The sequence below is a fragment of the Balaenoptera physalus genome (assembly GCF_965194825.1).
Source record: "Balaenoptera physalus genome assembly, chromosome: 1".
NCBI lineage: Eukaryota > Metazoa > Chordata > Mammalia > Artiodactyla > Balaenopteridae > Balaenoptera > Balaenoptera physalus.
The window spans coordinates 172,046,288-172,069,156 of NC_138882.1; the positions used below are offsets into that span (position 1 = coordinate 172,046,288).

Genomic DNA, 22,869 nt, shown 5'->3' on the forward strand with positions numbered 1-22,869 from the left:
GGGAATCTGGTCAGGTGTGGTTGGACCCAGGAATCAAATTCTTCAGTCATCTCTTTCTCTTTTTCTCCACCTCTTGCCTTCTTCCTCCCGGGCTGAGCTGCCTGAGAGTGAAGCTGGCAGAGAGTACGAGGCAGTCTGAGTTGGGCTCCATCCCCAGTACCAAATGAGACCTAACAGAGCCTTGAACGCTGTGCCCAGGAGCATGGGCTCATCCTGGGACAGGGGAAGTCTTTGAGGGTTTTTGGGCAGGGGAGTTACAGGATCGGGCTTGGGTTTTAGAAAGGAAGAGACCAAAGTCAGGGACCCATAAGAAGTCTGGTGAAGTCCTCCTGTGGAGGAGGAGAGAAGGGGATTTGAGAGGAATTGTCAACCTTCTGGCGTTGTCAGCTTTTCTTGGGGATAGCAGATTTCTTCATGGGTTTTATCTGCTCTTTATCAGATCCCCAAACACCTGATAAAGTGAGGCTCTAATAGAGATGGACAGTGACCTCCCTTTCACACATGAGGGAATTGAGGCCCAGAGACATCAAGTGACTTTCCTGAGGCCACACAGCAGTCAGGGGTTAGACTAAGTGCCTTTTCATTCTGCTTTAAGTGGAGGCTAAAAGGGCTGGGGCCACAGTCTGTGTGAGTTCTTGCTTCTTGTGAAGATCCATATGAAGAGGCCCCCCAGAAGCCCCCACCAAATGGGGATTGGGGGCAGAGGTCACAGGCGGAGGGGACTAGCCTTTCCTCCAGCCTTGCATCCTCATCAAGAAGATGCCAAGGGGCCACGGCCATGTGTCCTGAGGACCAGCTGAGGTGATACCCCCATCCTCATTCCCACCCCAACCCTGGCTCGAAGCCAAAGAACAGGCTGAGGTGTAGAGTGGAATTGTGCCCTGTGGCCAGGCGGCTGGGAGGCGGCTGGCCCGAGGAACAGGAAATAGCTGTGTTTGGGGAAGTCACGTGGCCCGGGCCAAGCCAAGGCAGCCCACCATTGCTGGGCAGCCCTCACCGCGGCCCTATCAATGCCCCATTTGAGGCTCATGCAGGGGTCCTTTGACGGGGCTGGTTGGACCCACTGAGAGGGTCTGTTTGAACTAGACGCCTGGAAAGGAGCTGGCCCCAGGAAAGAGGGACTTCGTGCAGGCCAGGCAGGTGAGCGCCGCCCGGACGGGCTGTCTCTCGGAGGGAAGGAGAGTTGACAAAATCAAGCCCTTGTGGCTGAGCGGGAGGGCGCACCCCAGTTTCTCAGGGCTGTGATGGTAGCAGGAACGGTCACTGAGTGGGCTCTTCAGTGTGTCATCTCTGTGACTCTCCCATCTGCCCCCCGCGCAGGTGCCGTGCAAGGACGCTTCCTGGGGCTCAGGACGGGCAAGCCACTTGCCCAAAGTCACCATCAGTTAAGGGGCAGAGCTGGGCTTTGACTCCGACAGGCCTGATGGAGCCCGAGCTTCTCCCTCTGGTCCTTCCTGGCCCACCTCAGGCACCCTGCAGAGTGAGCAGAGGGATGACATGATTCCGAAACTTGAAGAGCCCCTTGAAGATGGGGACTGAGGCATAATCATCATTGAACGTCCCAGCACCGAGGACAGGCCTGGCTCTAGAGCCCTACGCTGCTTGTGGTAGAGGAGGCATCCGTTGTGGGTGCAGGACCCGGACCGGAGGTGACGGGGGAAGTGGTCCAGGTGAGGTATGTTGGGGGCACAAACTCAGGCTGTGCCCATGGGGCTGGGTAGATTCACGAGGCATTTGGGAAGCAGGACCTGCAGGGCAGAAGTGAGGAAGAGGAGGTTCACGAGACTGGTGCCCAGCTTTGGAGAGTCTTTGGGATGGTGGTGCCCAGCTCTGAGCTGAGGATATAGGACGGGGGACAAAAGAAGATGCACTAAGCTTGCATTTGAGCTACCCTGGGGACCACGTGATAGGAGTTACTCAGGAGGCAGCTGTGTCTATAGGTCTGGAGTCAGGAGAGTGAGGAAGGAGGGAGGTTGAGATGTGAGTGCCATCTGTGGACATGTGGGTGGGATGTCATGTGAATGGGGTGTCACCAAGTGGTTGGGTTCACGGTGGTGTTAACCCATCAGCAGGATGTGATACTGGCCCATGGCCTCCCAGGGCATGCCCTCACGTGAAAGCACACGTCTCCTTGCCCTGTCCAGCCTCTGGCTTCCAGCCCGCCTGACTGCTTGTAGGGACTGAGACCAAGACAGCATGTGTGAGGTCTGACAGCCTATGAGAGAGAGTGGTTCACACACACGGAGGCTGTGGCCTGAAGGCGCCATAAATCGGAAGGACAGCGCAGCTACACTGCTACAGCCCGCGGGCGGCGGGGATGAGTATATGCACATGGCGGATGAAGAAGACTTGCCCTGGATTTATGGGCAAGTTCTCCATTTTGTGAGATCTCTGCTGACTTTGGGGAGACCAGGGATTCATGTCCAATCAGGCAATGAAATCTCCAATTTGCAATGAAATAGCTTTAAGTCTCAAAGACTCAAGTTTTAAGTCCCAGGTTAAAGGAAGCTGGGCCTGGGGGGGGGATGGTGAGAGCAGCTACTCTGGGTGTGAGAAGCTGCTCCTGTGGGTCTCTGCGGCCACAGGCCCCTCCCACCGCCCACCTGGATGGGCTCCCACTGCCCACCTGGATGGGCTCTCTGGGAGCTGGCGCTCACATTCCAGCCTCTCCCCTGGGACTCCCGGAGGAAGCGGGCCGCATTAGCCACAAGGGCGTTTCAATAGGCAGTGGGCTTGGCAGGGAGCGGCCAGCACAAGGGAGCCGCAGCCTTAAGCAAACAGAGTCCGTCTGGTAAACAGTTTTGCTGCCATCTCCCCGGCTCCACGTGCTGGGGGGACAGTCCAGGCAGGGAGGCTACCTTGGCAAAGGCCTGGAGACACGACCACAGGTCAGAGGGTGACTCCAGCCCGAGAGTCTCCCCTCTGACAACTCACAGCTTACAACACCACAGTTCTTTCAACCTTGACCTTGCCAGGGCCAAGTTGCTGAAATTTTACACGTAGGTGGAACTGAATTCCTGTCAGAGGGTTTGGGGAAAAGCCAAGGTGTTCTAAGGGGCTTCAGGTGGGACAGTGGAAGGAGCAGGAACCTGCCAGGGACATCACCGTGCACCTTCCCAGCTCCTCTGCCCTGAGAGGTGACGGCAGGTGTCGTAGGGGGAGTGTGGGAAGGAAAGATCTAGATGTTCCTGGCTTTGGGCGTCCTTATGGAGGCTGTGGGTGGAACAACCTTGACACTGTAACATCCCTCAGTTGCCCATGGTCACTCTGCGAGTGAGAACAGGGCCAGACCTTGCTCTCAGGTGGTCAGACTCCACAGGGTGCTACCCCAGCACCCTCCATCGCTGAAGGCACCGCAGGGGGAAGGACCTGCAGACTCAGTAACCACCAGGCGTAGTTTTGGTGTAATTAGTGCCTAGCCCTCCCCATACGGACCCTGAAGCAACTTTTCCTGAACTGAAAAATGCTGTACTTCTTTCTTTCTTTCTTTTTGAGATCCGGTTTTTATCTTTTTAGATATATGTCTAGAAGTGGCCTTGCTGTAGCATAAAGTTCCAAATCGATTTTTAATTTTTTGAGGAACCGTCATCCTGTTTTACGTAGTGGCTGAAATGATTTACATTTCCCCCAACAGGGAAACGGGGAACAAGGATTCCCTTTTCTCCACATTCTCACCGATGCTTGTTTTACCTTGTCTTTTTAACGATGGCCATTTTAACAAGTGTGAGGAGATGTCTTGTGGTTTGATTTGCATTTCTCTGATAGTGATGTTGAGCATCTTTTCATGTATCTGTTGGCCATTTGGATGTCTTCTTTGAAAAAATGTGTATTTACTTCCTCTGTCCATTTTAGAATCAGATTTTTTTTTGAAGTAGAGTTGATTTACAATATTGTGTTAATATTATTCCCTGTGTTACACGGTAAATCCTTGTTGTTTATCTATTTTATATATAGTTGTGTGTATCTTTTAATCCCATACTCCTAATCCCTCTCCCCGCCCCTCCCTTTCCCGTTTGGTAGTCATAGGTTTGTTTTCTATGATTGTGAGTCTGTTTCTGTCTTGTAGATTCACTTGTATTATAAAAATGTTGTATTTCCTTGTCAATCCCCTGTCCTCCTCCCTCCCTCCCCTTGTTCTATGCCCATATATACCACTGGGTGGGCAGAATTCTAAGAAGCCTCCAATGACCTATGACCTTGTCTAGTTCTCTCCCCTCGAGTGTGGACAGAGCCTGGGACTCTGGTGGGACAGTCACTCCTGGGATTGGGTTATGTTAGCTGGTAAGTTGACTTTAAGAAAGGGAGAGGGCTTCCCTGGTGGCGCAGTGGTTGAGAATCTGCCTGCCAATGCAGGGGACACGGGTTCGAGCCCTGGTCTGGGAAGATCCCACATGCCGCGGAGCAACTAGGCCCGTGAGCCACAACTACTGAGCCTGCGCGTCTGGAACCTGTGCTCCGCAACAACAGAGGTCGCGATAGTGAGAGGCCCGCGCGCCGCGATGAAGAGTGGCCCCCGCTTGCCGCAACTGGAGAAAGCCAGCCTTTGCACAGAAATGAAGACCCAACACAGCCATAAATAAATAAATAAATAAATAAATAAATAAATAAAATTTAAAAAACAAAAAAAGAAAGGGAGATTATTCTGGGTGAAACTGACCTGATCAGTTGATCCCTTAAAAGGGACTGGACTCTTCAGAAAGAGGGGGTTTGGCGTGGGAGAAATGTGACGCGTGAGGGGCCTTGGGGGAGAGCACATGACAAGGACTGTCGGGTGACCCCTGGTTGCTGAGTGGCCCCTGGGTAACAGCCTGCAAGCGGAGGTGGGGAGGGAGTCCAGTCTGACAACCGCAGGGAAATGAATTCTTCCAACCACCGTGTGAGCTTGAAAGAGGATCTTCAGCTCCAGAAAAGAACAAGGCCCAGCCTTGATTACAGCTTGATTTCAGCCTTGTGAGGCACTGAGCAGAGAACCCAGACTTCTGACCTTCAGGAACCGTGAGGAGCTCTATTTGTGCTGTGTTTAAGCTGCTACGTTTGTGGAAATTTGTTACATAGCAATGGAAAAACAATGTAGCACCCCCTCCCGATTTGGAGGAAGTTTTATTTTTCGTCCTTCAACGTCTAAGTGACGGCAGCATCGACAACCCTGCATGTCTGAAGTCTTGGTCAGGGCAGGTCCAGAGTTTTGAAAGATGAAACAGGTAAGCCAACCATTGTTTACACAACCTCAAGTGGTCTTCTCAGGTCTCCAGAGCCTCTGTTTTGAGGCTGAGGGGACAACAGCAGGGATTTCAGGCAACACAAAGGGAAGTTAGGTACCTTAGAAATTGGGAGAGAAAATATATTCTGTTCTGCGAGCCAGAGCATTATATTAAATTCAGAGCTCACATATTTAGGAGGGGGAGAGACAAATTGAAATGCCACTGGGAGCTGGCACCACACTGGTAATGGGCTGAAATCCATGTGTTGTAAAGGATGGTTGCAGGATGTAGGGACGTTTTCATTAGGGAAGAATCAACTTAGTGGGGGTGTGGCCGTGATCGTCAGGTAGTTGAACATGGTATACCGGGAGACTGGCTCGCTCTCAGAGCTGGATGGAAAATACTTTGGGGAGCAGCAAGCTCCCTGTCCGAGAGGCCAAACACCATAGGCTGGACAACAGCTTTCCAGAGAGAGACTTTATGTTTCATATGGGAGGTTGGGTGAGATCGGTGGTTTAGTTACATCAGAACCACCCGGAAAGCTTAGAAATACAGAATCACTGGGTCTGGGAAGGATCCTGGGAATCTGCATTTTCTTTTGAACCACCTTAACCAAACTATCGACAGTTTGCGGGTAACTGAAGGAAGTATAAAACAGAGAGTGACTTGCAGATGCATTTGAATGAGGATTCTGCTTAGTGCCCCGCAGATCCTAGCTGCCCTTGGGGTCCTGTAGGGGCATCTCCCTTCCTGGCCCTCCCCTTTCCCACCTGTTGGGGTCCTGTTCTTCCCGAACCCCAGGACGGCCCCAAAGACATCCTCATCTTGGACCCCAAAGCTTTGCCTTCGCTTAGCTTAAGTTCCCCCCAAAGCAGATCCTGAGACGTGGACTTGGGTACAGGTTGTTTATTTGGGAGGTGGTCCCAGGAAGTACAGTGAGGCAGACAAGGGATAAAAGCCAATAAAAATGTGCAGTGAGAGAAGACTGAGGAGGGAGTGACTCATTCTGTGGCAGAGAAGAGAGGGGGATGGTGGGGGGAGGGAGAGAGACTGGCAACGGCCTGAAAAAGGTGTCAAGAAACAGATTTTGAAGGACCTTAAATGTCCAGCTAAATTTGAATTTTCATCTAGAGGTGATATAAGGCCAACAGAAGCTGTTTTTCCTTGGGAAGCATGATAGAGCATGTCCTGCTCACTAGGCACCCACATCCCACCCCTGGAGTCATTCCATCCGCAGCTGGAGTCAGGTGATGTGTGCTCCTTCTCTCTCTCTTGTTCGTGTGTCTGGAGACAAAGGATGTGGAAATGATGGGCTACCAAGATAGAGGCAGCTTTGGGGAGGGCCTGTCTAGCGCTGGGCTGTGTCACGAGAGAGAAACAGACCCTTGTGTCGAGCCATTGTGATCCGAGGGCTTGCTTGTTGCTGTAACTTGGCCTATTCTATGCTGATTAATACAAGAAGGCATTGCGAGAGCAGTAAGGATGGATGTGGCACTCAACACCTTTCCTTCTCCACCATCCTCTGACATCGGCATTGAGATCTCAACTTTATAGACAGAGAACTGAAGAGCAGAAAAGTGAGGGGATTCACCTGATGTCAACACAGCTGGCAGGTGACAGAACAGAGGCTCACGCCCAGCTCTGTCTGATTCCAAAACTTTTTCACTGCATAGGATTCCTCAATGTCTGGCATGAGCACCACTGACAGAAAGCAAGATAATTTCGGTGATACGTGGAAGAAAAAGTTAAGTTTAATTAGTTTTGAATTTATTTGAAGGCATATTGGAACAAGTATGTAATCGGTAGATCAAACCAGTGATTTCATGGCTGTTGTTTCAAATAAGAAAGAGGAGAAATTTTTGTCCAAAAGTGAGTTGGTTTAACGTTAGAAAGATTAATTAAAAAAATAGTAAAGGTATATGTGGATCCAGCAAACGGTGATGATGGTTTGGAAGGACTAAGGAGACAGGCAGCCCTGGACTGCGTTGCATCGAGAGATACCCAGGTTTGCTCTTCAGGAAAAGAACTGAGCTTGGGGCACAGGAGGGGGAGTCCTGTGTGCTTTCGCCTGACCCACACTCTGCCCAGGGGACCTCTCAATGGATCACAAACGCTCTCTCTTGGATAAAACACTAAAGTCTTTAAGTTTCTGGAAACCCGAGGTGTGTGAAAACAAGGAGAGGGAACAGGGGGAGCCCTTCACGGCTGCCTGTCTGTCTCGGGAGCAGCCTTGATGAAGGCCCCTCAACGCGGTTTTTCTCCTTGGCTAATACCGGACACACTGTTCCCGATTTTGATTCCTGGGGTAAAATGTTTCACATTTTAAAAACACAAATATTTATTTTCTTTCCTCAATGTATATACTCAACTTCCAGGTCTCCTCCCCACCAAGCCCCCACTCCCACTATGGAATGTTAAAGCTGCCCCTTTGGGGGGAACCCATCTCTGTTCCCGAAAACTTACCTGTAGCATGTTTCTGTGGCTCGGCTAATGAGCGAAGTGACACAGAAAAGGCGCTTCTGTTCTTCTGAGGAGCCCATAGACCTGCCATTCAGAGACAGAGCTGAAAGAGCTGTTTCATGGGCCCGGCTGCTGCCCCGGCCAAGAGGGCTTTGTACCCTGAGCTCCGGACACAGCTCTGTCCACTGGGGAGAGGGGTGGTGGGCTAGGAGGCTCCAGCTCACGTTCTCCTCGTCCACCTTCAGCAGGGGAGTGGGGGGCGGGCACCGTGCCTCTCTCGCCATTGGTCACCATCACCTACCCCAGCCTGACCTTTGATGGTTAACATGGAAATGGACCCAGTTCGTCATTACTTCCTTCTTTTAATTCATTTCTTCATTTGCTCACCAGATACCCTGTGATAGGCACCAAGCTGGGTCTGGGGGGTTCACTGGTGATGAGACAGACAAGCGCCCTGCTGGGAGGGAGCTGACATCCTCTGGGGCAAGGGTGGGGGTGGGGGCCAGGTACCACATTCATAACACAATTTGGGGAAGTGATAAGGGCCACAATGACCACACCCTGCGGCATCTCTGGAGAAGAGAATTAGACTTTCAAGTTGCAGAGAAGAAAAGAAATCCATTTCAACTGTTTTTTTGGAACTGGGGAGGGCTGTGAATTGTGAAAAAATGAAACGAAAATGGGAAAAGTCAGAGGGAAATGCTTTTAACTTCCTTGTTCTCTAAATAGGGGCAGAGGGGAATGAGACCTGATTTCTAAGCTTGGCTCTGCCCCTAAACAGGCTGGGTGGCTTCAGGCAAGTCACGAACCCCTCTGGGCCTCAGTTTCCTCATCTGACAAATGGGCTAATATAGTTGGATCTGCTGACCTCACCGGTTTGTCGGGGGAACAAAGGAGACAGACAGAGTGATAGAGCGAGTGACTGTGCCGTTTCACACATGGAAGGGATTGTTACCATCATCACCGCGGAAGACTGTGACAATATTTGTTGGATCAGCTGTGCCCGGCAATCACTTTTTAAAAAGCATCTGTACACTTCCTTTTATTGAGGTATAATTTATACAGAGTGAAGTCACAGGTCTTAAGTATTAGCGATTATACCCCCCAAAAGATGATAATCCTTCAGTCTCCAATCTCCACTTCCGTCCTCTCATCGACTCCTCACATGGTTCCAGTGAGGCAGGCAAGCCAAGAGCTACCATTCCCTTATCATCTTGTATGGCAACAAGCTGAGGCTCAGAGAGGCTAAGTCACCAGCTCCAGGTCACCCAGCTGGTGAGCAGCAGAAGTGAATTTGCACGTGGTTCTCTCAGATGGCCAAGCCCATGCTCTCTATGCTCTATCCCATCAACTACTGGACCCAGATACAATGGTGGGGACCCTTCCTGGTTATACTCCTTTACTTACAAGCCTTATTTTTGCCTCCTCTGTGCAGACCCTGGGCTGGTCCCAGATGCAGAGATGAATCAATCAGACACTTACCCACTCATGGATGAAATGGTCAAGGCACAGAAGCACAGGGAGGGGGTCCTAACCCCAGGGGAGCTAGGGGAGAGGTGGGCATGGAGAAGGCCCCTCCACTAAGCTTTACCCGTGCAAGCAGGGTGGCTGAGAATACCGGCTTGGGGCCCTTTCCTGGCACTGACACTGAGCTGCACTTTAGACAAGTTACTTCAAAACTGTTTTTCAGTTCCTCACCTGGGAAGTGGGAGTAATAATATTGGTTGCCTCACAGGGCTGTCAAGAGAATTCAGTGAGATGGTTCATATAAGTCTGCTCTTCCAATCAACCCCTCCCGGCGTTGATTGGAAGAGCAGATTTATATGAACCCAGTTTCCAGATGAGGAATCTGAGGCACAGAGAGGTGAAGTAACCTGCCTACAGTCACACAGGCAGTACAAAGCCAACCCAAGTCACCTGGCTCCTAAGTCTGACTTTTCAACCATCTTCCCTACTGCCCCTCACATACCAGGGGCTCGGGTACATGTTCGCCCCGATATGACCTTGCAAGATGGTTAGGCAGAGAGTGATCGGGAGGAAAGGGCATTATGGGTAGACGGTCCTGCGTATACAAAGGCTTGAGGAGAGCTCAGAATCCAGGCGCGGCTGGAGAGCAGGGCGTGTATGGAGAGGCAGCGGACGGCCGTGGCTGGAGACGGGGAGACTGGGGTTGGAACGGTAGGGGCGAGAAAAGCGTGGCTGCGGGATGAGGGTGCGGGCAGTGCTGGGGCGCGAGGCCGTTGGACTCAGGTCTCCCTGGGCATGGAGTGGCAACTTCGGGCCAGCGCAGGCTCCGGGCCCTGGAGGAGCCACCCTCCACCCACCTGAGATTTCCTGGATTCCAGCTGCAGCTCCTGCAGGCAAAGGAGCCCTTGTGGTCAGAGGGGCCTCCGGAGCCCAGGCCCGGCGGCTCCCTCCCTCCCTGGCACACACACCTCCATTCAGCCCGGCCCCGCCCCCCGAAGGGGGCCTCCCCACGTCAGTGGGGGGCCGTCTGGGCAGGCAGCGAGCTTGATAAGACCTGGCCCCCACTGGTCCCCACCACTGTGCCGATCCTGCCTGCGCTGCCAGAACCATGAGGGTACTCTGTGGCCCCTGCCTCGTGCTCTGCGGCCTGCTGCTTCTCCAGGTCCCACGCATACCTGGCCTCGCGCCCCTGTCCAGAGGTGAGGGGGCCCATGTGAGGTGGGGGACACCGGGCACCGAGACAGACAGAGGCTAAGTGGGATCCAGGATGGGGAGAGGGGCAGGGAGGCAGGGATGGCCTGCAGGCTGACCCAGGAGCAGCCAGAGATGGTGACAGTCACAAGGGCTAGGACAGGGTGACCCTGTCTGTTCTTTCCAGGGACATGAGTGGGGTTCTCTGAGCCTCTCTCTGGGCTTTGCAGCTCCCAGGCTGTCCTCAGGGACCACGCAAACTGCAGGGCCCTCGGTCTTCTGGGTCACCCAGGGCAGACGCTACCCAGAGAGCCTGCTGACATCTGGGGCTGCACCAGGCCCAGGGCTGAGCTCATGGCTCTCCAATGAGTGCGGATGTGGGGGTGGCCAAGACGACATTCCCCCTTCCACCAGCCCTTCCAGCAGATTCCCGATTGGCCTCCCCATGAGCTGTACCCCTCTGAGTTTCAGCCTTGGACACAGAATCCTAGAATGCCCAACTCCTCCTGTACAGATGGGGAAAAAGAGGCCAGAGAGGAGAGGCCCCGTCTAAGACCACAGAGCGAGAAAGCCTCAGAGCCTCTGGGCTCCTGATCCACTGACAGTTCCCTCACCCTCTCTGGGCCTCAGTTTACCCATTTGTAGCCTCAGCTAGTGGGGACTGGGGAGCCAGCTGCAAGGTGATTTCTGAGGTCCCTTGAGGACCTCTGATGGTCCCACACACCTTGCCTTTCCTGATTCTTCTTCCTGCATCCCTGTTTGGGAGCGGCTCAGACTCAGTGTGGGACAGAGGGGGTGGGCCTTTGTACTAAGTCCCACCAGGCTGCAGGTCCAGGCCTGTGATAACATCAGGCATCAGGCCTATTCTTCCCTCCAGACAGATGAGAAAAGTGAAGGTTCAAAGGTGCAATGATCTGCCCAGGGACACAGAGTGGCTGAGCTGGGCTTCGGACCCCTGTCTACCTCCCTCGGGCTCTGTGTACCACCCAGCACATGGTGCTGCCTCCCAGGCTGTCTGGGAAGACATCACTCCTTGGGGGTGTGTCTTGGGGGCCCGCTTGGTCAAGCTGCCAAGGTGGCCACTAGGAACTCCTGCCTTTTTTCCTGCTCTTGGACACCAGCTGGCAGATCGACGCAAACTGGGTCCACTTTGCTGATTTGCTTTAATGCTCAGATGAAAGAGGCCGTGTTGACAGGTGCTGCGTTGGCCTTCAAGGCTATGCCCACCCGAGGGCCCACCCTCAGGGCCCCCCTGCCCAGCCAGGGGAAAGAGCTGCCCCTTGTTTGCGGTAGCCACTCTGGGCTGAAACCTGAGACATGAAGGCTGTCTTCTCCTTTGCTGCCCCCTGAACACCCTGCGTGCCCAGCCCTGTGCTGGCACCCTGCATGCCCTTTTGCTTGTCCTCAAAGGATCCTGTAAGGAAGGGACCACCTGCTCATTGTACAGAAAGGAAACTGAGGCTCAGAGAGGTGAGGGTGCCATTCGAGCCTCTGTCTTTCCCACGGGCTGAGCAACCTCTGGCAAGTTGCTTGCTCCAGTGTCCCCACGCTGATGATAGGACCCAGCCAGCCTGGTTCATGTCTGGTCTACTCTGCCTGAGGCCTCAGGTCCAGACCTAAGTGGCTGCTGGTGCTCCGCTCCTTTGTCTTGAGTGTCTCTGGTCCATCCTCCTGACTTTTGCCGCCTCCCAGGGCACCTCTGCCGGACCCGGCCCATAGACCTGGTGTTCGTCGTCGACAGCTCACGCAGCGTGCGGCCAGTGGAGTTTGAGAAGGTGAAGGTGTTCCTGTCCCAGGTCATCGAGTCACTGGACGTGGGGCCCAATGCCACCCGCGTGGGCGTGGTCAACTACGCCAGCTCTGTGAAGCAGGAGTTCCCGCTGCGGGCCCACGGTTCCAAGGCCATGCTGCTGCAGGCCGTGCGCCGCATCCAGCCGCTGTCCACGGGCACCATGACGGGCCTGGCCATCCAGTTCGCCATCACCAAGGCCTTAAGCGATGCTGAGGGCGGTCGTCCCAGCTCGCCGGACATCAGCAAGGTGGGGACTCACGGGAATGTGGCAGCATGTGACAGTGAAGAGCTAGGTTTTCAGTGCCAGGAGCCTAGGCCTCTGGAGGGGAAGAGATTGTGCAAAGCTGCTCCCCAGGGGCCCCAGAGTAATGATATTAAAAATAATGCTGCCCCTTCCGGGCTTCTTACCATGAATCGTCTCATGGGGGTCTCACCACACCCCCTTTATCCAGATGAAAGAAGAGGGGCTCAGGAAGGTGAGCTGTGACTCATGGAGCTGCATTTCTAACCCAGGCCTGTCAGGTCACCAAGACCCGACCCAAGGGGTTGGGCATCTGGGCCAGGGGTGGGGACTCAGGAATCGGAAGCAGACCCAGGTCAGAAGGAGAAAAGCAGCTAAGGGGGCTGGATGCCGAGTCTCAGCCTCCAGCGGAGCTGTGAGGTCCCAACTTCAGGGCAGGCTCAGGCAGGGGGTGATGAGGGCCAGGCTCAGCACCAGGGACCCCTCCTGTTGCCCTTTCTGGGGTACAGCACACAGGGGCCTTGTGGGAGGGGAAGAGTGTTTTCCTCTTAGGAAAGGGCAGGTAGTATCTTGGGGAATGGAGGGAGAAAAGGCAGCATCTTCCTTCATTCCTTGGGCATCAGTGTGGAAACAGCCTCCTTTCCAGGGCATACGGGAGAAAAAATGTCCAGACCGGAAGAAAAACTGCCATTCCGTAGCCTCTGCCTCCCTCTGGTGGCCAAAGGGTAGAACTGTACGGTGTTGAGCACAGGTTTGGCCCTGCTGTCAGAGGCCCTCGTTTGACAGGCGAGACGAGGCTCTGCCCTCAGGCGGTCATGCCCGAGGGCGGAGACACCCAGAGGCCATAGTCAGATGAGAGAACAGCTCGGCCACGTCTCTCAGTCAGAGAAAACCTGTTGCCTCCTCCGCCATCCAGGTTCTTTTCCCTAGGCCCAAACCCTGGTGTTGGTGAGGGGCCAGAGCCACCTGCTGCCGACTAGCTGTGTGACCCGGGCTAGCCACTCCGCCCTTCTGGGTCAACCTCCTCTTATGCCAACCATCCTGGGGGTTTACTGGAGGGCCAAGCGGCCCACCCAGCGTGGGGAGGGAGGCCGGGTCCTCACACACGCCCCGCGTGTGTATCGCAGGTGGTCATCGTGGTGACGGATGGGAGGCCCCAGGACAGCGTGCGGGACGTGTCTGCGCGGGCCCGGGCCAGTGGTATCGAGCTATTCGCCATCGGCGTAGGCCGCGTGGACAAGGCCACGCTGCAGCAGATCGCCAGCGAGCCGCAGGACGAGCACGTCGACTACGTGGAGAGCTACAGCGTCATCGAGAAGCTGTCCAAGAAGTTCCAGGAGGCCTTCTGCTGTGCGCAGGGCGCGGGATGGACTAGGCTGGGAGTGGTGCTGGGGGAGTGAGGTGGGGGGGGAGGCGGGTACCGGTGTCTGGGCGGGGCCAGAAAAGGGGCGTGGCCGAGAGCGGCAGCGTGGGGGCGGGGCCTGGGCTGGAGGTGCCCTATACGGGGGCAGGGACTGAGATAGAGCCAACATCGGGGGCGGGGCCAGGGCTCAGAGCCGCCTGATCTGGGGGCTGTCCCCTGCCTGGGGTTAAGGGAGTTGGGGAAAGGCGATACCAGAAAGAAGTCCTTTTCGTGGTAGAGTACTGGCAGGGACCAAGGAGGGGCCAGAAGCCAGTAAGGGGAGGGCCTAAAAAAACCTGTGCTATTTGGACGGGGGGGAGTGTGTGTGGGGGGGCGGGGGGGTGGAGGGGGTGGGGGTGTGTGGGGTGTGTGGGGTATTGGGGTGCCAGAGTCTTCTGCGATGTGGAAGGTCTGAGGGGCCTGGGCATTGGGCAGGAGAAAGTTCAAAGTCTTTTGCAGACGAGAGGTGGGCCTGTCGGGGGGTCTTTGGCATGGGACTAGTCAGAAGGTGAGTAGGAGGAGGCGGGGCCGGTGCAAGGACTTTTCCCCATTTGGGAAGCGGGCCTAAGAAGAGCATGAATCTGACTGTGAGAATTCGAGGCAGTAATGCACAGTACAATGCTCAATATGTGGTATTTAACAAGTATTTGTTGAGCATCTTCTATGTGCTGTGTTCACTGCTGCACGTGTTGTTCTAGACACTTGCAATACAACAGTGAACAAAGGGGATTAAAGGCCCCGCCCCTTTGGCCTATACATTTTTAGCAGGAAGTTTTAGTTTATTATCAGCAATATCACCTTCTCTGGGGATGTCAGCACTGCTGCAGTGATTCTGGCCCTGGGCTGAGGGTCTGGGACCCCATCCAGTCGGGGGCCTCAGTTTCCCTGGGCGTGTTGAGGGGCCATCCTTGCTGAGATGTCCGAGGCCCTGTGACCATGAGATTCTGAGTCTCCTCTTGTCCCCACAGTGGTGTCAGACCTGTGTGCCACAGGCGACCACGACTGTGAGCAGGTGTGCCTCAGCTCCCCGGGCTCCTACACCTGCGCCTGCCGCGAGGGCTTCACCCTGAACAGTGATGGCAAGACCTGCAATGGTCAGTGGGCCGGACACAGGCAAGCCTGGGGAGGGTGGCAGGCAGGGGACAGGGCCTTGGCCCCTCCCCAGAAAGCCCACCTGAGCCACTCTGTACTTGGCCTCTGGACCAATCTGCAATAGATGCCTTCTAGAGTTTGGTGTCAGCAGAAGTTCTCTTCTCACTACTGTCCCTCCTTCTGTCACAGTGGGTGGTAGGTTTAGTATGGTGGAAGGAGTTACATAGTCTTGAGTTCACATCTTGGTGCCACTACTTCTGAGCTGTGTGATTTAACAGCTTTTAGAGCTTTGGGTTTCAATGCTGTAAAATGGGGGCCAGGAACTTAGGCTTCACAGAGGAAGTTTTGAGGACCAAATGGGATGATCCTCCATACAGATCTTGGGTGTGGTGGGTACCCAGCCGGTGGCTGGGATGAATGACTATGAACTTAAGCATCACTTCCCTGCCTTCCTACCCTCCCCAGTCTGCAGCGGTGGAGGTGGCAGTTCGGCTACTGACCTGGTTTTCCTCATTGATGGATCCAAGAGTGTGCGGCCAGAGAACTTTGAGCTGGTGAAGAAGTTCATCAACCAGATTGTGGACACGCTGGATGTGTCGGACAAGCTGGCCCAAGTGGGGCTGGTGCAGTACTCAAGCTCTGTGCGCCAGGAGTTCCCGCTGGGCCGCTTCCATACCAAGAAGGACATCAAGGCAGCTGTGCGGAACATGTCCTACATGGAGAAGGGCACCATGACCGGGGCTGCCCTCAAGTACCTCATTGACAATTCCTTCAGTGTGTCCAGCGGGGCCAGGCCTGGTGCCCAGAAGGTGGGCATTGTCTTCACTGATGGTCGGAGCCAGGACTACATTAATGATGCTGCCAAGAAAGCCAAGGACCTTGGTAGGTGCTGTCTGGACCCTGAACACCACCAGTGGCCAGGGGTACACATGGAACAGCTCAACTGTAGTTTATCTTATGTCTGTTCTGATGAGTGCCCTAAACCCAGATTCAGTGTGAATGAGGAGGGATTGGTTTGTCTAGCTCTTTCTTATACTGATGAGAAAACTGAGGTCCCAGAAAAGTAAGTGGCTGGCTTGATGGTCCTTTGGTAGGTGGGGCTTGGAACTTTTCTAGTTGAATGTTCCCAAGAACATACCAACTGCTGGCAGGCAACCCCACTTTGGGACAAGCCTGAGTTTTATCACCTATTAAATGAGAATAATAATAACTACCAGATGGATGGTTTTGAGGGTTACATGAGATTGCAAAGTTCCCAGTACAGTCAGTACAAGTCTGATATATGGTAGAAGCTCAGCAAATGTTGATTTCCTCAATCATTGTACCTGCAATTCCAGCATCTGCCACCAGGAGGTGTCTGCTGTTGATTGCCTGGGGATTCCCCAGGAGGCTCAGCTATGGCTGCCTGTCCCCATGGCCACTGCTACTCATCTTGTTCCTCTTGGCAGGCTTTAAGATGTTTGCTGTGGGTGTGGGCAACGCTGTGGAGGATGAGCTGAGAGAAATTGCCTCAGAGCCTGTGGCAGAGCACTATTTCTACACGGCTGACTTCAAGACCATCAACCAGATTGGCAAGAAGTTGCAGAAGAAGATCTGCGTGGGTGAGTGAGGCCAGAAATTGTGGTGATGGGAGGAGCAGGTGGGGCTCTGGGAGGGGTGTGTGTGTGTGTTTGTGTGTGTGTGTGTGTGTGTGTGTGTGTGTGTGTGTGTATGTAACCATCCTGGACTGGATGTGGGTGGGGAAAACGGGAGCTGGGGTGGCACCATGAGTTGGCAGAATCAGGAGGAAGGCTGGCCAGTCAGGCTTTAACACCAGCAGCTGTATATTGAATGCTCTTACACATGTGGCACTCTTCTCAGTGCTCTCCAAATATGAATCGTTTAATTCTATTTGGTAGGAATATTGTTATCTCCATTTTACAGACAGTAAAGCCAAGGTCAGAGGGGGGGAACCACTTAATAACTGGAGGAGCCAGGATTTGAACCGTGCTTCCTCCCCTGATCCTCCCTGGTGATCTCGCCAGCTGGTTCCCAGTGGTAAAGAGTATGGATTCCAGAGCCAGACACGCCTGGGTTTGCGTGTTTGTTCTGACACTAATTAGCTGTTGGCCATGGGCAAGTTGTTTTCCTTCTCAAGTTCTTCATTTGTAAAATGGGGTTAATGACTTCAACCCCAAAGAATTGGGGTGAGGAGTCACCAAGATGACCTAGAGGCCCCTGATGACAGTGTCCTGTGCGTAGTAGGTGACCAGTGTGGGGGTGCTAATACCGGAGTTCTTTATCAGGGCTTTGAGGGAGCAGGAAGACATTCAGGGGTCGCCCCCTCCATCATTCCTAGGAGCTCTGTCTTAAGAATTTCACGTGTCTTTCTGCGTTCTCGCATCTCCTAGGCCCCACACTCCCCCAAGACACCCTAGTTCTGGCCCTGGGCAGTGACCACCCACCTTCCTGGCAGGCAACCGCTCACCATCCTCTTTCTCTTTCCCCACTTTCTGTCCACCCCAGAGGAAGACCTGTGTGCCTGCGAGTCCATCGTGAAATTCCAGACCAAAGTGGAGGGGCTGCTGCAGGCCCTGACCAGGAAGCATATCCTTTCCCAGAGGCTGCTGCAGGGAGGGGGAGGGGGGGAGGGGGAGAGGAGGGGAGGGGGAGGGGAGGGGGAGGCGGAGGGCCCTGTGGGGAGAGGAGAAAGCTGTGCCCCTTGTGTGGTGTGATCGGGGCAGGCTCCTCCTTGCCTGCCTCCTGCTGAAGACGGGCTGGATCCTGGCCAGGTAGGCTGGCCCGGGCTTTGATACTGACCCTGCCAAAGCAAAGGCAGGAACCAAGCTCTAGATTGGACACACACAGAGTCCTGGACATGCTCAGGAAAACATGGTGCCCATGGACTTCCAGTGCTCAAGCTCTCGGTGACATGACTACCCACCAGTCTCCACTCAGATGGGGCTGGACCCCTCACAGCTCCCCTGGCTCAGGCAGGACTAGGTGGGGGACCCAGCAGGCCTAAACCTGCAACTGGACAGGGCTGGGCTTTCCGGGCTCACTGTAACTGCTTGCTTGTTTTTGGAAAGCACCATTCTGAGGGCTGTGGATGGATAAGTTTTGACACTGGGGAGAACACATGCTATGAGGGGGAAGTGAGAGAAAGCCCTGGAAGGGGGGCCCGGAGTGCAGGTGCCACCCCGTCACTGCCCTGCTCTGGCCAACCTGCACATCTCCTTAACTCCCAGTCCACTGGAAGCAGTGAGTAAGCGGCTGGCCATCCTGGAGAACAGAATCGTCTAAGGCTACCTGTCCCCCACGACCTCTCCATCTCCCTGCCCCCAGTGCAGCTCACAGAGCCCAGTGTGTGTCCCCTAGAGCCTGAGTTTAGTCTAGCTTTGCCATTTCAGCGAGGGGGGCTTGGGAAGGGTGGGGCCCTGGGGTGGCACCGGGTCTCTCCCTCTCCCACCCTGCGAGCCTGGCGGGAGTGCGTGTTTGAGTGTGTGTGCAGGGAGCGTGTGCATGTTTGGGAGTGTGTGTGTGAGTGTGTGTGTGTGTGTGCGTCTGAGGCTGGGTGTGTGTCTGAGAGCATGAGTGAGAACACAGGGGTGAGTGTGGGAGGAACTGCGTTTGCATTTTTTTAATCTAAAGCTTAATATATTCCCATATTTTTTAGTTCACCCTTTCTTGACTGAGAGTGCTGTAATCTCTTTTCTGATTTCTCTACTCCCCTTCGAAAAACCATTAAATGTGACTTAACTTAAGCACTGAATGGGGCCAGTGGCAGTGTGGTTATTTGGGGAGCAGGAAGAAGGACCGTGAGGGTGGTGGGTGATGGGGATGGTCGCAGGATGGCAACAGTGGTGGTAACAGGGATGACGGCCACTGCTCCAAACCTGGCTCACGTTTGTTCTGCCTTTTCAGTTACAAATTCCTTGATGAGGTCTCATTTCATCCTCCTAGCAACCTTACCCAGAACAGACTTGAGTCGTCCCCATTTTACAGATGGGAAAGCTGAGTTCCTGAGTGATAAGATGACTTGCTCAGCAGTGAGTCAGTTGGAGAGACAGGGCTTGAATCCAGGACTGTGAGACATCAAAAGAAAAAGGCACCAGATAGGGCCATCCACCATTCATTCATTCATTCATTCGTTCATGCAGACAGCAAACACAGAGCACGTGCCCCGTGTCAGGCGGTGGGGAGATGGTGGCCTATGGGACAGATACTCTCCCATTTCTTAAGGGACTTCAGTTGAGCAGGGAGCCCTGTCACCCTCAACCCAGCTGGAGGAAAAGAGAGATGGTTTGGATTGTACCAGGACCCCTGGGATGAGTGTGTGTGTGCATGCATGGTGAGGTTGGTGAGGCGCCTGGGCCGGCCCATCGCCCCCTGCCCGGCCCCTCACCCCCTTGGAGTCTTCTCTGTTGCTTCCTGGTGCGTCAGCAGCCTCGGTCCCACCCCCAATACAGACAGCTGCAGCCCCTGCCTCAAGGACAGCGCAAAGAAAGTCTTTGACCCCCATGTCCCCCTGACCCTGTCCCAAGCCCCTCTGGAGTCTCAATCCTGCGCCTCCCAGAGGGGGAGCTTGGCTGATTTTCGGAACCCACTCTGGTTTAATGGAGCATTTTTAGCGTAAGAACTAGATTTACACTTGAGAGCATGTAAAAGGCTTTTATAAGAAGCTCAGACCATCCTGAAATGTCTTCCTTAGAGGCAGTTCAAGGAGGTAGAATAACACTACCAGCAACACCCAGGAGCCAACCTGGGAGTTGGTAAAACAGCACAACCTCATAAGAGCAACGTAAAAGTCACACAACTGTGCGCAGCTTTCACCGAGCCCTTTCTCTGTGCCAGGCCCTGGATGAGGGGTTTTTCTGCTGTCCAAAGAGGCACCTTGTCACAGCCCCTGTGGCAATTGCTCAGCCCACACTTCCTGTCTTCTGAGATTATCCCCACTACCGGCCCCCCTACCCCACCCTACCCTTCCATGGGGGAGGGGTATCAGGGCCATGTGGATGCAAGGTAACCCTGCCTCCTGGACTCAGCTGATTGGTTAAAGGGGGTCACATGACCCAAGTTGGGCCAATCAGTGTCTCTCTTCTGGGAATTTGGACCTGAGGACCCTAGGTGCCTGGCTGCTGGTGCTGGAGCTGGGAGGTCTTTCACTTCTTCCAGATGTGCTGATGACTTTCTAGTCCAAGGCTGTTTCAGTGACATTGCTGTGTAAGAATCCACCCCAAAACTTAGTGGCTGAAACAACCACCTGTTATTGTGCGATTCTATGGTTGACCGGGCTCAGTCAGGTGGTTCTTTTGCTCTGCCTGGTGTTGGCTAGGGCTGCCGTGGTCTGGGTCCCAACCAGGCTAGAGTGTGTCCTGCTCACATGACTGCTGCCTTGGTGAAGACAGTAGCCAGACTGGGTCCCTGACTTTGTCTCCGTCTCTGTCTCTCTCTCCATGTAGTCTCAGGGCCTTACTTTCTCCATGTGGAGGTCTCCAGCAGGGGAACTGGACTTCTTACATGGCAGCTCAGGGCTTCCAGAAGCTTCTGAGGCCCCAAATTGCCACTGCATGTCTTTCACCATATTTTGTTGGTCAAAGCAGTTATAGCCCAGCTCAGATTCAAGGGGTGGGAGATAAACTTCACCTCTCCTCCATGAGGGAAGAGTGACAAGGAATTTGTGGCCATCTTTAATCTACCACCTGGGGTCATTCCCTGGTCCCCCTGGGCCTGGCTACACTCCCTGCCTGGCCATGCATGAGACGCCCAGGAAACCTCAGCAACGTTAAACATGGTCAAGTCAGTTTCTGTTTCAGGCAATGCAAAAGCACTGACTTGGCTGTCCCCTCACCTGTATTTTCCCCCACCCATGTGTGGGCTTGGTGTCCTGGTTCTCAGCTTTCAATTCTGGGAAGTGGCTAGAGCCTCCTGGCTTCTAGCTCCTCAGCTGCCTGGTAACTTGGCAGGGCCTTTCACCTGAGTCCAGAAGGCTGCATGCCTGGAAAAGAACTACTGGCCCCGCCCCAAGGGGGGTTGCAGGGGGTGACTGAGGAACGAATGGGAAGCACTCAGCACAGCGCCCACCCACCCTTTGCATCCAGAGCGGAGCTGGCATCACTGGTGCCATCTGGGGGATGGTTTCCTGGCCTCAGGGACACACCCACACCTGTCAGTCCCTCAACACCTCCTTTGCTCCCATCCGGTACTGGTGTCCCTCGAGATGCTGCCGCCACCTGGCGTCCAGTGGCTGTACCACCTGGGGCACCTGTTACCTGCTGGGAGGCCACCCCAGAGGCTGTACCACAGCTCCCTGTAAGCATTCTGCTCCTCAGCAGGGAGCTCGGCCGCCCTGTGTCATGGTAACAGGTGCCCATCCCCTGGCCCCTCCAGGAGGCCAAGATGAGGACAGCCTTCCCTCTGCTTCGAGCAGCGCCAGCCTGAGTGCCAGGGCTCAGGAGGCAAGGCGGGAAGGGTAGACAAGCCTGCAGACTTCTGGGGACAGCAGCCAGCTCCATCACATGGTCACATGGCAAACGTTTGTACTGCACCAATGCCAGGCCCTCTTCTGGGCACTAGAGATAGAGGAGAGAACAAAATAGACCGAGGTCCCTGTGTTCATGGGCTAACGTTCCAGCCTCACATATTTCTTTCTCCGTGAGCCTGGGAAAGTCATCCCACCTCCCTGCGGGCCTTAGTTCTTCATCTGTTGAATGGAGAGATGATCCAGAAACAAGGAGTAAATGAGGAGAAATCTCCAAAGAAGTGTGTGGTGTGCCCTCAAGGATCAAAAGCTGTCGACACTTCTTTGATGAAATCAAAGGAACAAAGCTAGCCAAGTGCCCGGGGGCACCTGTCTGGCCTGGCAGAGACCAAGCATCGGGCCTCGAGTTTCCAGGAGATTTCCCACAGGGAGGTGACAGCAGAGGGGTGAGCGGCCTTGTCTTTGGGGTCACACAGCCCTGGTATGAGTCCCCTACGGCCCCCTTGCCTTGAACAAACTCCTTCACCCTCTGACCTCAGCTTCCTCAGCAGTAAAAGGGCAACAGCACCGTCCTCGCAGTGGTCATCACCTAGACAGACAGAGGGCTTGGCATGAGTGTGGCCAGCCCCACGGGGCTCCCTGGAGGAGACAGCAGAGGGGGATTTGCAGGGAGCAGGAGGGCTGGATCTGCCGGGGAAATCTGGAAAGTGAAAAGGGGCACGTGGCTGGTGGCGGGGAAGGGAGCCGTGAGTCAGGCTGTGAGGCTCCAGGGACAGTTCTGGTCTGATTCCTCCCTCCTTCCCTATCTTCTTTCCTTCCTTCCACGTTTATTAAGCATCACCAAAGGCCAAAACATACACCAGGCACTAGGGACAAAATGCTTACAGTCTGGTGGGGCAGACAGACATTGGATAGAAAGTTGCAGTGAGAGCCCGGCTGTGATAACAGGACAGAGGGATTAGGGTGTCGACAAAAATAATCAATAAACAATCCATAATAAGAATAGAAAAGAGTTTTATTTGAGCCAAACTGAGGACTATAGCCCAGAAGACAGCCTCTCAGATTACTCTGTGGAACTGCTCTGGAGAAGCATGATTTTCAGCACAGTTTTATATCTTCTTAGAACAAAGAACATTAAACAAGTCGGGGATACATTCCTTCAAGGTTTCAAAAAAACAGACCTGCATGTCCACAGCGAGTCAGCGTGGCCTTGGCATCTGGGAAAGGAGTCTTAACATCGAAGGAGAACCGGCACTGGGGTCCCAGGAAGAGAGGCATTTGATCTTTACTTTTCACATGGACATCCTTTACTTCTGGTCAACATGCCCTTTTCTTTAATAATTAAAGCAGATGTACAATATTTGATAAACCAGAATGACTTCCCCAAACCTCAATATGTGAAAGTTTGTTTGATCAAGGGTGTGCTGCAGGGGCTTGTAACAGACAGTAATCAAGCCATGCAGAGGTAGGGAGGCATCCTGGAAGGTGGACCTAAGCATGGATCTGAAGCTGGTTTACGAGGAAGGTGAAGGGAGGCGGTGGTGGAGAAGAGCACGTCAAGGG

General features: G+C 54.1%; 1 protein-coding gene and 1 long non-coding RNA gene across 3 annotated transcripts in view; one reads left to right on the forward strand and one right to left on the reverse strand.

Annotated features, from left to right (window-relative positions):
- Positions 1 to 22,869, reverse strand: part of LOC309637465 — a 606,851-nt gene that overhangs the window by 350,715 nt on the left and 233,267 nt on the right. The window lies entirely within an intron of this gene.
- Positions 10,159 to 18,597, forward strand: MATN1 (matrilin 1; the record flags this gene model as incomplete). Of its 2 annotated transcripts, XM_082416515.1 has the most annotated exons (8): positions 10,161 to 10,327; positions 12,012 to 12,358; positions 13,480 to 13,702; positions 14,723 to 14,848; positions 15,312 to 15,728; positions 16,295 to 16,447; positions 17,352 to 17,427; positions 18,074 to 18,597. In XM_082416515.1, exons 1-8 carry the CDS (start codon positions 10,237 to 10,239, stop codon positions 18,126 to 18,128), a joined length of 1,488 nt encoding a protein of 495 aa, XP_082272641.1. In that variant the 5' UTR covers positions 10,161 to 10,236. The 2 variants fall into 2 exon arrangements, with proteins under 2 accessions (XP_082272640.1, XP_082272641.1); XM_082416514.1 differs by lacking the exon at positions 18,074 to 18,597 and having other exon boundaries at positions 10,159 to 10,327; positions 17,352 to 17,560.